The sequence below is a fragment of the Hibiscus syriacus genome, unplaced genomic scaffold, assembly GCF_006381635.1.
Source record: "Hibiscus syriacus cultivar Baekdansim isolate YM2019G1 unplaced genomic scaffold, ASM638163v2 tig00110223_pilon, whole genome shotgun sequence".
Classification (NCBI taxonomy): Eukaryota; Viridiplantae; Streptophyta; class Magnoliopsida; order Malvales; family Malvaceae; genus Hibiscus; species Hibiscus syriacus.
Window position 1 is genome coordinate 2,465,233 of NW_024062636.1, and position 15,518 is coordinate 2,480,750.

Consider the following 15,518-nt stretch of genomic DNA (forward strand, 5'->3'; position numbering starts at 1 on the left):
AATTAAATTTAAATTAAAAATTCATACTTGTATAAATCAATACATATTAAGATTTGAATTTGACATAAAAAATTTAATTATCATATGAATTCAAAATAATTTTTTTGTCTCATGGTGATAAATTAATATTTTTAATTGAAATTTTCAAATATTTATAAACACAAAAATTATCATATCTTGAATGATTATTAATTTTTTTAATTATTTTAATAAAATTACCTTTAAAATGATAACTAAAAAATGTTAAACACATTAATTTTAATAAATAAATCTAAATACATAGTATATTTTAGTTAAGCCTATCGATTAAGATTTTGAAAAGATGGAGATGTAGGCGTGGAGAAGAGGTCATGGGTGGGAAATAAAAGAAAGTAAACATTTTTAATTTTAATTTTAATTTTAAGCTGGGATAATATTTTATAATCCAAATCTCGAACCTCTCTCAGAAGATTTCATTCAGGGAGGGAGGGAGAGAGTTGAACACAGGGAGAACAATCGCTGATTCAAACACGACTCTATGTTGAAGAAAGAATAAAACACAGAAACAACAGCACCCCTTTTGACTTAATTTTCTTTTGAAAGAATCAAGTTTCTCTTTAGCTGATTCAGTTTCTTCTCAAAGATTGCTTCCTCCTTTCCTTTCTTTTCCTTTTTTTTCCTTGTGTTATTTAGTTTTGATTGATTAGAGGAATTGTCTCCTGATTACGGAGAAGTGAGTTGACTCACTGGAGAATTCGCTGCTGCGTAAGGTAACGTTATTATTTTGTTTCGCTTATTTCGTTTGGTTGTTTGGTTGCTGGGGAAGTTACGCTAAAGGAAAAAAAAGAGTGTTGAATTAAATTAAATGATCATCTTGTTTCGGTAGATTGGAATGGAAAATTAAGCTTAGTGAAACGTAGTAGTTTTAACTATGATCAATAGTTTCGTTATCGGTTTTAGATTCGTAGTGGAAGAATATAATTGAATGCAACATATGAGATTCGAATCCTTATCTTTAGCTTCATTTTTTATGGATATCTGAAATGGAATATTGTAATCCAACTTGTAATTGTTGCAACTCAATTGGGGCTTTGGTTTTAGCATCATTTTAGAAAAGAAAAAAAATAAGGATTTTTATTTAACATTGATTCAGTGGGAAGTTACTTGGATGAAGCTTGTTTGTCAGTAGGAAGTTACTTGGATGAAGCTTGTTTGAGAAGCTGAACGTTCACATTGAAACATAGTAAAAATTTGGTGAACTTTAGACCCTCAATCGGTTTGTTAGTGTTGGAGGAGATTCATCAAGGTTTTCGGATGGGGTGTGGGTGTTCAAAACTGTCTGCATGTTGTTGGAGCTCAGATCAGAATGGATCCATTCTTGAAGCTGATAATGTTGGTAAGTGTGAATAGTTATGGTTATTTGTTATGCTAATAGACACTGGTTTTAATACTAAATATGTCGTTTTGTAGAAAATGAAGACAAGGGTGAAGTTGATGATTTGCCTGCATTCCATGAATATTCAATTGAAACGCTCAAGATGGCTACATCTGGATTTTCCATGGAGAACATAGTTTCAGAACATGGTGAGAAGGCTCCTAATGTAGTTTATAGGGGCAAGTTGGAAAATCAAAGTCGTATTGCCGTTAAACGATTAAATAGGTCTGCATGGCCCGATGCCCGGCAGTTCTTGGTAAGCAAATGCTAAGCGTATAGCTTCTTTCAAGATTTCCTGTAATTCATCCCTTAGTTGCTCATCTGTGAAAGATGCAAGAACAGAGGAAGAGGAGAAGTTCCTCTATTTTCATTAGACATTGAACTCATGAAATTATGTTTTTCAGGGTTATTGTCCTCTTGGAGGGAATTTTCTATTTTAGTTAAGTTGCTGATATGTTCTATACGCATGCATATGTCTAATGTCTCTTAATTATAATTGTAACCGTCAAGAGCACTTGTTCTAACTAGATTCTGTCTCTTCTTGCTGTTATTAAATTTGTTGTGGCAAAATGGCTGCAATTCTAGGTTTGCATTATAAAGCTTCTACCTTCTGACTTTGGCTACTATAACTTTAGGAAGAAGCAAAAGCTGTTGGTCAGCTCCGGAACCGCAGGTTGGCAAATTTACTTGGCTGCTGCTGTGAAGGTGAGGAGAGGTTACTTGTTGCAGAATTTATGCCCAATGACACGTTGGCAAAGCACCTATTCCATTGTAAGTTCATGCTTGGCTCCCTTGCTTCAGCTTTAGCATTTAGTTTATATGTTTAGTCCCCCCCCCCCCCCCCAAAAAAAATATGAACAGCTGCCTTATATGGTTCAAATAAATCTAAAACTTCTCAATATCTGCTGAAATTGTGGTTCTTTCCTATTAAGTCATTAGATTTTGATTCTTTCATTCTCTATACCTTGATCGTTAAAAATAAATGCTAGTTCAAATGTACCTTAGTATTGAACTTGGGTTTTCAGGGGAAGCACAGCCAATGAAGTGGGCAATGCGACTAAGGGTTGCTTTGCATCTTGCAGAAGCTCTAGAATATTGCACCAACAAGGGACGTGCCTTGTATCATGATCTAAATGGTTATAGAATAATTTTTGATGATGTAAGTATGTTATTTATTTACTTTTTCATCCATGGAAATTAGTATTATTCATTAGTTATGCATGGTAATTCCAGGAGGGGAATCCTAGACTTTCATGTTTTGGTCTGATGAAGAACAGTAGAGATGGCAAAAGTTATAGCACAAACCTGGCGTTTACTCCTCCTGAGTATTTGAGGACAGGTACTTTACTTCTTTATCAAGCAATAAGGCTCTTACGTGCATGCTCGTATTTTTTACTAGCAGCAGCATATTTGGAACCTTGCTGGTTCTATTTATTGGCTAGGCTGTTGAATGTCCATTAGGTAAACCTAGTTAGGAATTAATCAGGTTGTTAATATATTATTTCTGCAAGCAACTCTCTTTTTTTCCTTTTATTTGGTTTTGCAATATGTTATAGGTTAGTGGATTATGTATAGAGAATTGCTGTTTTTCTTGTTGATGCAAGTAATTTTCTTTTCTTTCGTTATCTGTTGATTTATATGACGAGCAAAATATCTAGAAGAAGGTATATGCTCTTGAGGTGATACTGCATGACATCTCTTGGTTTCCTTTCCTTACCAACAGCTCTTGAATCTTGTCAAAGCTTAAGCGAAAAGCACCTAATCAGAGGACAAGAGGAGAACCCGTTTATGTTGATACTGCAAGATAGCATTGTGATAGAATTCTGTTTAAATACTATTTATACGGGACTGCAAATATGCTATATGCTCTTTATAGATGTACATGTTGTAACACCTGTTCATTCTTACCACTGTGGTTGTGTGGTTGTGTGGTTCTATTTGCTTTGCTGGAATACAACAGTTGCATCCAGTCTTATAGTGCTTGTGCTGTTCACCTTTTTTGGGATGGTTTGGTATTTCAAATTATTCTCGTGTTTTCTCTTGTGCAGGAAGAGTAACACCAGAAAGTGTTATGTATAGTTTTGGTACCCTTCTGCTTGATCTTCTCAGCGGAAAACATATTCCTCCAAGTCACGTAAGTATATCAGGGACTATTCTGATGCAATAGACTCATTGCAAAATACATGTTTCTTTATATCATCTTTAATGAAGTTTCATTAGTCCAACATGAAGAGACATGATCAGTGATTTAGGATGGTGCTTGTCAATCTTAGGATTGTAAGTTGATATTTTTTTAAGGTTTCCATTTCAAGATTCTCAGCATGTGCGACAGACAACTAGACTTTGAAAATTGGTTCTGGAGAGAATTTTCTTGAAGTAATACCACATCAAAAATTTATTTCTGGACTCTTGTTAAGATTCATACCAAAACCTCTAAATGACACCACCTGAGTCGGTTCCTGTCTAGATGCATATGCATTTGATGGAATAAAACTTTGTATGTTTTCTTCTGGTTATTATATTGAGTATTTGTTCTTATGGGAGTGCCACTTTGTGCCTACCAAACTGAATGTTATGACATGATTTTTGTTGCTCGCATTTCCATTTTATGATGGCATAGTTACACTAACTGCTGTACCCCTGAAATTTAATTGTATTACTTCCTTCAGGCACTGGACCTTATCCGTGACAGGAACATTCATGCTGATAGATTCTTGTTTGGAAGGGCAATTTTCAAATGATGATGGAACTGAGTTAGTTCGTTTAGCGTCACGATGTTTGCTATATGAGCCCCGAACGGCCAAATCCAAAGTCATTGGTTGCTGCATTAATTCCTCTCAGAGGGACACTGAGGTTGTTTGTCTTCTCTATTTCTCATGTAAATTCATTTTATAATTTCCAAAATTGACACTTTCAAAACCATTTGTACATTATGGCTTCCATTGGAAATATTCTATTCTCAAGCTTTCACTTCTCTTAAAAATAGGAATCGTAGTTTCTTTGACTTGTTTGGTCTAGAGAGAGAGACTCATTCTATGGTATGTCTTAAAGTTTTTAATACTGTTGATAAATCGGGCAAAGTAACGAAAGAACACAAGAATTTTAACGAGGTTTGGCAATGTGCTTATCCTCGGTGCCTAGGCGGCGCTAGAAAATTTTTATTCAATGATAATAGGTTTAGGTTACATCTCTATTTATAATAGAACCCTAGTACATACAAATTAACCCGTACTATCGCGGCACCGCCCCGCAACCCACAAATCATATAACCCCCTCTACAAGACTTTCTTTGTAAGGACAGTTGATGTTTCGCTGCGTTCGTCGCTTCGCTCAATCCGCTCCATCCCCTGTCCTCTTTACCGGTATATTTATGAGCCATACCTTACAAATACTTCATTCCATACAGGCGAGATAATGGTTGGCATGCAGACTCTCTCACTCCAAATATATAGATGTATTTATATACAATCATTAGGTTTTTTCTATTTTAAAGTTGAATAATAGTTTCCCTTTTGTTGAGAAGTTTCTTTTTTCAATTAATTCTGAAGGTCCCTTTCATGAATTGGGCATACTTCATGGAGCTGATGCTGTTCCTTTACACCGTTTGGGGAAGCTGCTTAAGAATTTTTGATTGCCATCCATTGCCCCTAGAAAAGCTTGGATATAAAGATGATGAGGGTGCTGCTACCGAGGTCCGTTCATCTAAAAGTGAACAATTTTCATATATCGTTTGGCCTTAACAAATCAGGTTTGGCATAGTTGTCGTTACTTCCCCTGGGAGGTATAAGGTCCAAGATTCAAATTCCATTTTCACCCCTTGGAACTTGTCCATATGAACAAAAAAAAGGAAGGCCTTCAAGCTCATTTCTAATTAGTCATTAGAAGCTATGATTTTTTTTACATTAATCTGTGATTGCTGTGGCAAGAGTGTTGACTTTTTCTATATTATTTACAGGGATGCAATTTAAATTGCCAGTATAACCATTTCTTCTTAACTGTTTAATATAATTGAAATATTTTGATTCTTCGCTTTTATAGGTGGCTAATGCTCAAGAATGCATCTAGATCTGGTTACTACTGTTTCTGTTCTGCTGTTTAGGTTGAAAGTCATCATTATTATCAGGGGCATAGGAGTTCAAGTTAGCTTGCTACCTGCATATCTGTATAATAAGTGCATATACACCCACCCCCACACACGTGTGTGTGCATGCATAACTGTCATGCTCTTAAGATACTAATGACCGTTTATTCGTAAATGATCTAATCTGTTACATGTCTGCTCTTGCTTGTTCTTATGCGTAGGAATGGCAGACTTCTTATTTAGAATTATACTATACCATCTTGTTATATGCGTCATTTCAGATTTTTGGTGTAAATGACTATGGTTGTGCTTGTTTCAGCTGTTTAGTGAGTGCTTTTCTCAATGCTTTTTTATGGTCTGCAGCTTTCCTTCCAGATGTGGACAACCAGATGCAGGAAACATTGACATCGAAGAAAAAGGGATGTTGCTTTTAGGGTTAAAGACTTTAGAGCTGCCATTGAATGCTATTCCCAGGTTAGAATTAGTTCGCAATTCTTCCCCAAATGCCAAAGGCTTTTCCTATCAATTTCTTCTTACTAAGTAAAACTTCTTATTTGGAGGCAGATTGAGATAGCCAGATATTTTGCTCATGATGATGTTTATCATCGTCATCACTACATCTTCTGCTGCATTGTAATGTCTATTATAACTTTCATCATCATCCTATATAAAAGTTTCTAGGATATAATTAGCGCCATTAGTGTCCCAAAAAGATAGAGAACAGTAATTTTGATACTCGTTGCCATGGTTGGACTTAAAGGTAAATGTGTAAACGACGATATTCATAATGCATTTCTGAACTGACAGTACTAATTCATTTCCCAGTTCATTGATGTTGGAACCATGGTTTCCCCAACAGTTTATGCTCGGCGTTGTTTGTCTTACCTCTGAATGACATGCCCCAAGAAGCCCTTAATGATGCAGTGCAAGCACAAGTAATTTCTCCTATTGGCATATGCATCCTACTTGCAAACTGCTGCCTACTTGCTTTAGGGAAGGAGGATGAGGCACAAGCTGCTCTTGGGGAGGCTTCCAAGCTTGAAAGTAAAAAATGCAACTTCTTGACAATGATCAAAGCTAAAATAAGCCACTCTCCAATCAACCCAGAGGAGCAAAATAAGCCTCTCTATTTTCAGGTAAGATAAATAACAGGTTTATAACTTCAAAAGAAACCTTGGATATAAAGAATGTATGTGATTTCGGTCCTCTCTGTGCACGTGTTGTTTGGTTCATGGTCGGCTCAAAACATACTTTTACATGATATTGAATATGGGTTGGATTTGTTCAGTTTGATGGGGATATTGGGACAAATCCGCTGTTTTTGTTCATACTGACATTTCCCAACACAATGACTTTTGAGGGGAACAGATTATAATGGTTGTAGAGAAGGGTTTAGTTGTTTAAATTGCATGTTTAAAGGGTGAATAGGAATGATGTCATGCTTGTAATTATGTACAGTACTCGTTGTGGCTGCTCATTTGGAGAAGCATTTGCTGTTCTTTTGTATGTTGTTTGCTTGTTAATTTTTATTACATCACATGGAAGAGGAAAGATTTTGTCATTGCAAACAACTTGGTTCCAATGTTCAATGATTTCCTCCAACAGATTTATATTTTAATTAGATGTCTGCGCCCACCTAAAATGCAATTTTTGTAAGCTCTATTAGTTTTTGTTCACTTTTTTTTATGTTCTAAAATAATTTGATACAATTTACAGGACTTTAACGTTATTTCGAACAACAGGACAAGTAAAAAGACGGAGAATCTCCAGGTTAAAGCATTGAAGGTCATCATTATTGCAACCCGTTTTTCTATATTATTTAAAAGGGCATTTGCATTGAATTTAGCATTGGCCAAGCATGGCTACAAGGCATCACATAAACCGTTCTTGAAAAGCATATATCTATGTATATAAGTAATTAATTTAGAGTAAAGAAGAATACAAGAACACAATCTTTTCCTCACATTGTTTGCAGAGGAAAACATGTGGGATCTCGTCATTATTTGGAATCCTAACACACCTTGTATGCTGCCAGATTTCATAAATATCACACGATATCAACCTTCCACTATCATCCTCTTTTGCTCCACAAGGCATCCACAGTCCCAGTCCCATACTGTCCTCAGATCCCATCTGATCACAGTTGCTACCGATGAAAACAAGTTTCTGACCTGTTTCAATCGATCCCACCACCAAATCCGATCCCTTCACACTCATATTCGCCACGGCTTCCATGACGAAACTCCTCAGCCTCCAATAAACTTCTCTGAAACTCTTCTCCACCTCCTGTCTAAGCTCATTGAAGGTAGTGTTTTTGTTTAAACTCACACATTTGTATGGGGCATCGGTTTCTTCAACCCTTCATTTATCCCTTCTTGTTTCTCCACCAAATCCGATCCTTCACACTCATATTCGCCACGGCTTCCATGACGAAACTCCTCAGCCTCCAATAAACTTCTCTGAAACTCTTCTCCACCTCCTGTCTAAGCTCATTGAAGGTAGTGTTTTTGTTTAAACTCACACATTTGTATGGGGGCATCGGTTTCTTCAACCCTTCATTTATCCCTTCATTGTTTCTCAATGCGACTGGTACAGAAGAGCTGAATGAGTTGTCCTGGATCGGAAGTTGTTCTTCGGTATATTCTTTGATAAGGAATTTGGTGTCGAGAATTATCCTGGTTGCCATTGGTATCGCCGAGAGAACTCTGGTGCTCATTGTTGGCATTTGATCTTTCAGGATCTGCTTGTATAGCTATGCAATGTCCTTCATTAGTTGAACCTTTGTAATCTTACATCTAGGCTTTGCTTTGGAATTGTTCATAATGAGGGCCTCCGAGTTGGGAAATACAGTGGAAATATCTTCAAGGCAATATTCTAGTATTAGTTTACGGGGTTTAAGCAACGACGAACCAAGTAGTTTCCCACTATGTGATTCCCAAGTGATTTGAGAACAAAATCCAGCAGCCCCGTGTCACCAATATAAGCTCTTGCAGCATCCCTTCTTGCCTTGAAACCCGCCTGAACTCTGCTTTTTTTAGAGCTTCAACGATAACCCGAGTGGCTGCTTCAACTCGCTTCGGTGACCATCTGCAGTTAGTCTCAACTGTCATGTGATTACACAAACCAATTACGTTTTCTTGCAGAAGTCGAGACCTCAGCTTCAGCATTAAATGGAACAGATCCCCGAGGGTCACCATGGAATGGTCGGACAATGCTTGATACCTGGAGAAAATGACTGAAACATCATTGTTGGAGATGCTGAGATGATGATTTAGCAAGCACAAAGGTATCCCTTGGATTGCTTCGATGGCTTTCTGATAAATCGGTTGGTTTACGCCGTAACATCCTCGTCCGAATTTGTATCCCCAGCGACCGAACCACGGATAACCATATGCTACACCAAAAAGCAACCTCTCCATGCCTCGTTTCTTTGAGGCGTCACACACTCACTTTCCTAAGAGATTGTGCATGTAAAATTTGTTGAATTTCATGGTATTTGAATTATGAGTTGCAAGTAAAATAAGCTAATCTCTTGTGCAGGAAGAGTAACACCAGAAAGTGTTATGTATAGTTTTGGTACCCTTCTGCTTGATCTTCTCAGCGGAAAACATATTCCTCCAAGTCACGTAAGTATATCAGGGACTATTCTGATGCAATAGACTCATTGCAAAATACATGTTTCTTTATATCATCTTTAATGAAGTTTCATTAGTCCAACATGAAGAGACATGATCAGTGATTTAGGATGGTGCTTGTCAATCTTAGGATTGTAAGTTGATATTTTTTAAGGTTTCCATTTCAAGATTCTCAGCATGTGCGACAGACAACTAGACTTTGAAAATTGGTTCTGGAGAGAATTTTCTTGAAGTAATACCACATCAAAAATTTATTTCTGGACTCTTGTTAAGATTCATACCAAAACCTCTAAATGACACCACCTGAGTCGGTTCCTGTCTAGATGCATATGCATTTGATGGAATAAAACTTTGTATGTTTTCTTCTGGTTATTATATTGAGTATTTGTTCTTATGGGAGTGCCACTTTGTGCCTACCAAACTGAATGTTATGACATGATTTTTGTTGCTCGCATTTCCATTTTATGATGGCATAGTTACACTAACTGCTGTACCCCTGAAATTTAATTGTATTACTTCCTTCAGGCACTGGACCTTATCCGTGACAGGAACATTCAGATGCTGATAGATTCTTGTTTGGAAGGGCAATTTTCAAATGATGATGGAACTGAGTTAGTTCGTTTAGCGTCACGATGTTTGCTATATGAGCCCCGCGAACGGCCAAATCCAAAGTCATTGGTTGCTGCATTAATTCCTCTTCAGAGGGACACTGAGGTTGTTTGTCTTCTCTATTTCTCATGTAAATTCATTTTATAATTTCCAAAATTGACACTTTCAAAACCATTTGTACATTATGGCTTCCATTGGAAATATTCTATTCTCAAGCTTTCACTTCTCTTAAAAATAGGAATCGTAGTTTCTTTTGACTTGTTTGGTCTAGAGAGAGAGACTCATTCTATGGTATGTCTTAAAGTTTTTAATACTGTTGATAAATCGGGCAAAGTAAACGAAAGAACACAAGAATTTTAACGAGGTTTGGCAATGTGCTTATATCCTCGGTGCCTAGGCGGCGCTAGAAAATTTTTATTCAATGATAATAGGTTTAGGTTACATCTCTATTTATAATAGAACCCTAGTACATAATTACAAAATTAACCCTGTACCGTATCGCGGGGGCACAGCCCCGCACCCCCAACCCACATAATCATAACCCCCTCTACAAGACTTTCTTTGTAAGGACAGTTGATGTTCGCTGCGTTCGCTTCGCTCAATCCGCTCCATCCCCTGTCCTCTTTACCGGTATATTTATGAGCCATACCTTACAAATACTTCATTCCATACAGGCGAGATAATGGTTGGCATGCAGACTCTCTCACTCCAAATAGATATAGATGTTATTTATATACAATCATTAGGTTTTTTCTATTTTAAAGTTGAATAATAGTTTCCCTTTTGTTGAGAAGTTTCTTTTTTCAATTAATTCTGAAGGTCCCTTCTCATGAATTAATGGGCATACTTCATGGAGCTGATGCTGTTCCTTTATCACCGTTTGGGGAAGCCTGCTTAAGAATGGATTTGATTGCCATCCATGATGCCCTAGAAAAGCTTGGATATAAAGATGATGAGGGTGCTGCTACCGAGGTCCGTTTCATCTAAAAGTGAACAATTTTCATATATCGTTTGGCCTTAACAAATCAAGGTTTGGCATAGTTGTCGTTACTTCCCCCTGGGAGGTATAAGGTCCAAGATTCAAATTCCATTTTCACCCCTTGGAACTTGTCCATATGAACAAAAAAAAGGAAGGCCTTCAAGCTCATTTCTAATTAGTCATTAGAAGCTATGATTTTTTTTACATTAATCTGTGATTGCTGTGGCAAGAGTGTTGACTTTTTCTATATTATTTACAGGGATGCAATTTAAATTGCCAGTATAACCATTTCTTCTTAACTGTTTAATATAATTGAAATATTTTGATTCTTCGCTTTTATAGGTGGCTAATGCTCAAGAATGCATCTAGATCTGGTTACTACTGTTTCTTGTTCTGCTGTTTAGGTTGAAAGTCATCATTATTATCAGGGGCATAGGAGTTCAAGTTAGCTTGCTACCTGCATATCTGTATAATTAAGTGCATATACACCCACCCACACACACGTGTGTGTGTGCATGCATAACTGTCATGCTCTTAAGATACTAATATGACCGGTTTATTCGTAAATGATCTAATCTGTTACATGTCTGCTCTTGCTTGTTCATTATAATGCGTAGGAATGGCAGACTTCTTATTTAGAATTTATACTATACCATCTTGTTAATATGCGTCATTTCAGATTTTTGGTGTAAATGACTATGGTTGTGTTGCTTGTTTCAGCTGTTTAGTGAGTGCTTTTCTCAATGCTTTTTTATGGTCTGCAGCTTTCCTTCCAGATGTGGACAAACCAGATGCAGGAAACATTGACATCGAAGAAAAAGGGTGATGTTGCTTTTAGGGTTAAAGACTTTAGAGCTGCCATTGAATGCTATTCCCAGGTTAGAATTAGTTCGCAATTCTTCCCCAAATGCCAAAGGCTTTTCCTATCAATTTCTTCTTACTAAGTAAAACTTCTTATTTGGAGGCAGATTGAGATAGCCAGATATTTTGCTCATGATGATGTTTATCATCGTCATCACTACATCTTCTGCTGCATTGTAATGTCTATTATAACTTTCATCATCATCCTATTATAAAAAGTTTCTAGGATATAATTAGCGCCATTAGTGTCCCAAAAAAGATAGAGAACAGTAATTTTGATACTCGTTGCCATGGTTGGACTTAAAAGGGTGTAAATGTTTTGTAAACGACGATATTCATAATGCATTTCTGAACTGACAGTAACTAAATTCATTTCCCAGTTCATTGATGTTGGAACCATGGTTTCCCCAACAGTTTATGCTCGGCGTTGTTTGTCTTACCTCATGAATGACATGCCCCAAGAAGCCCTTAATGATGCAGTGCAAGCACAAGTAATTTCTCCTATTTGGCATATTGCATCCTACTTGCAAACTGCTGCCCTACTTGCTTTAGGGAAGGAGGATGAGGCACAAGCTGCTCTTGGGGAGGCTTCCAAGCTTGAAAGTAAAAAGAATGCAACTTCTTGACAATGATCAAAGCTAAAATAAGCCACTCTCCAATCAACCCAGAGGAGCAAAATAAGCCTCTCTATTTTCAGGTAAGATAAATAACAGGTTTATAACTTCAAAAGAAACCTTGGATATAAAGAATGTATGTGATTTCGGTCCTCTCTGTGCACGTGTTGTTTGGTTCATGGTCGGCTCAAAACATACTTTTACATGATATTGAATATGGGTTGGATTTGTTCAGTTTGATGGGGATATTGGGACAAATCCGCTGTTTTTGTTCATACTGACATTTCCCAACACAATGACTTTTGAGGGGAACAGATTATAATGGTTGTAGAGAAGGGTTTAGTTGTTTAAATTGCATGTTTAAAGGGTGAATAGGAAGATGATGTCATGCTTGTAATTTATGTACAGTACTCGTTGTGGCTGCTCATTTGGAGAAGCAATTTGCTGTTCTTTTGTATGTTGTTTGCTTGTTAATTTTTATTACATCACATGGAAGAGGAAAGATTTTGTCATTGCAAACAACTTGGTTCCAATGTTCAATGATTTCCTCCAACAGATTTATATTTTTAATTAGATGTCTGCGCCCACCTAAAATGCAATTTTTGTAAGCTCTATTAGTTTTTGTTCACTTTTTTTTATGTTCTAAAATAATTTGATACAATTTACAGGACTTTAACGTTATTTCGAACAACAGGACAAGTAAAAAGACGGAGAATCTCCAGGTTAAAGCATTGAAGGTTCATCATTATTGCAACCCGTTTTTCTATATTATTTAAAAGGGCATTTGCATTGAATTTAGCATTGGCCAAGCATGGCTACAAGGCATCACATAAACCGTTCTTGAAAAGCATATATCTATGTATATAAGTAATTAATTTAGAGTAAAGAAGAATACAAGAACACAATCTTTTCCTCACATTGTTTGCAGAGGAAAACATGTGGGATCTCGTCATTATTTGGAATCCTAACACACCTTGTATGCTGCCAGATTTCATAAATATCACACGATATCAACCTTCCACTATCATCCTCTTTTGCTCCACAAAGGCAATCCACAGTCCCAGTCCCACTACTGTCCTCAGATCCCATCTGATCACAGTTGCTACCGATGAAAACAAGTTTCTGACCTGTTTCAATCGATCCCACCACCAAATCCGATCCCTTCACACTCATATTCGCCACGGCTTCCATGACGAAACTCCTCAGCCTCCAATAAACTTCTCTGAAACTCTTCTCCACCTCCTGTCTAAGCTCATTGAAGGTAGTGTTTTTGTTTAAACTCACACATTTGTATGGGGGCATCGGTTTCTTCAACCCCTTCATTTATCCCTTCATTGTTTCTCAATGCGACTGTACAGAAGAGCTTGAATGAGTTGTCCTGGATCGGAAGTTGTTCTTCGGTATATTCTTTGATAAGGAATTTGGTGTCGAGAATTATCCTGGTTGCCATTGGTATCGCCGAGAGAACTCTGGTGCTCATTGTTGGCATTTGATCTTTCAGGATCTGCTTGTATAGCTATGCAATGTCCTTCATTAGTTGAACCTTTGTAATCTTACATCTAGGCTTTGCTTTGGAATTGTTCATAATGAGGGCCTCCGAGTTGGGAAATACAGTGGAAATATCTTCAAGGCAATATTCTAGTATTTAGTTACGGGGTTTAAGCAACGACGAACCAAGTAGTTTCCCACTATGTGATTCCCAAGTGATTTGAGAACAAAATCCAGCAGCCCCGTGTCACCAATATAAGCTCTTGCAGCATCCCTTCTTGCCTTGAAACCCGCCTGAACTCTGCTTTTTTTAGAGCTTGACCATCTGCAGTAGTCTCAACTGTCATGTGATTACACAAACCAATTACGTTTTCTTGCAGAAGTCGAGACCTCAGCTTCAGCATTAAATGGAACAGATCCCCGAGGGTCACCATGGAATGGTCGGACAATGCTTGATACCTGGAGAAAATGACTGAAACATCATTGTTGGAGATGCTGAGATGATGATTTAGCAAGCACAAAGGTATCCCTTGGATTGCTTCGATGGCTTTCTGATAAATCGGTTGGTTTACGCCGTAACATCCTCGTCCGAATTTGTATCCCCAGCGACCGAACCACGGATAACCATATGCTACACCAAAAAGCAACCTCTCCATGCCTCGTTTCTTTGAGGCGTCACACACTCACTTTCCTAAGAGATTGTGCATGTAAAATTTGTTGAATTTCATGGTATTTGAATTATGAGTTGCAAGTAAAATAAGCTAATCTGGCTTGCAGACCAGTGCATAAACGGTCCCAAAACTAGGTGATCTGATAGCCAGCCAACTGATACGAACCCATCTCCATGCCATTGACACATAGTAAATGCCCAAATCCATTAGAATGAAAGACACCATGCATGATATGGTCTTTTAATTCCACTAAGTTCAGCTTACCCTTTTCTGGATTCGACTCATCAGAGCTGGTTTCATCACAGTTGAAACAAGCAGCTACGGAGTCTTTAGATGGTAACAAGAAATGGTACTTCTTATTGCAGATTATATGGTTCCCCCAGCCTGTGCTATATGAAGAAACAAACTACAACTAATCTGTGAAAGGAAAAAAAAAAAATACAACTAGCGAGAAGATTATGGAACTAGACTTCACCAACATAACGGCAATGCTTGCAATGAAGGTTGATTGACGATGCTCGAATCGGTTCTTCAACGACAAACAAAAGTACATGCAACAGAGGATGTCAATGGACTTCGAGCTGAAACCACCAGCACAGCACTCCATCATTGCAGAGATTCATCTCCAAATGACCATATTCAACCATTGCTTTAACGTTATCCCTGAATGGACCATCAAACTCAACAGGGCAACTGTTCTCGCCGAAACTCTTGAACTTGAAAATCCTTTCACCCCCTCTTCTTCTCTTCCTACAACCACCACCACCTCCACCATCTAAATATGATGACATCTTCAAGAAAAAAATCTATGGAGTTTTCCCCAGAAATTTCAAGCTTGTGAGAAAATGTAAACATTAATTTTTTCATTTCGTTTTATTATTATTATTTTTAAAATTATTATTATTATTATTATTATTAATTATATATTATTTTTTTATTATTAAACAAATAAATAATTACAAATTACAATAATCTCGGAGCCCAACAGTGACCCAAACACATGCCCAACAGAATCGGCCCAGACCCGGATGGCTCAAGCCTAACCCTAATGATACAGGGTTTGTATCATTTCCAGCTCCAGCCGCCTCAACCCCACCGTTGGATCTGTCTTTGATCCAACGGCCAAGATGGTACAGATGAAACCCTAGGGTATCATCACCCTAGGG

The 15,518-nt window shown here is 37.4% G+C and overlaps 1 protein-coding gene and 1 pseudogene across 1 annotated transcript; one reads left to right on the forward strand and one right to left on the reverse strand.

The window, feature by feature from the left end:
- The first annotated feature begins 686 nt into the window (after window positions 1–686).
- LOC120114397 (serine/threonine-protein kinase BSK7-like) lies at window positions 687–12,733 on the forward strand. The gene is made up of 11 exons (XM_039135338.1): window positions 687–749; window positions 1,166–1,375; window positions 1,450–1,670; window positions 2,050–2,185; window positions 2,440–2,573; window positions 2,648–2,753; window positions 3,463–3,548; window positions 9,656–9,844; window positions 10,559–10,711; window positions 11,483–11,596; window positions 11,960–12,733. Exons 2-11 carry the CDS (start codon window positions 1,294–1,296, stop codon window positions 12,203–12,205), a joined length of 1,467 nt encoding a protein of 488 aa, XP_038991269.1. The 5' UTR covers window positions 687–749; window positions 1,166–1,293; the 3' UTR covers window positions 12,206–12,733.
- Window positions 12,734–13,069: 336 nt separating this feature from the next.
- Window positions 13,070–15,143, reverse strand: LOC120114452 (annotated as a pseudogene).
- Between the last annotated feature and the right edge of the window lie 375 nt (window positions 15,144–15,518).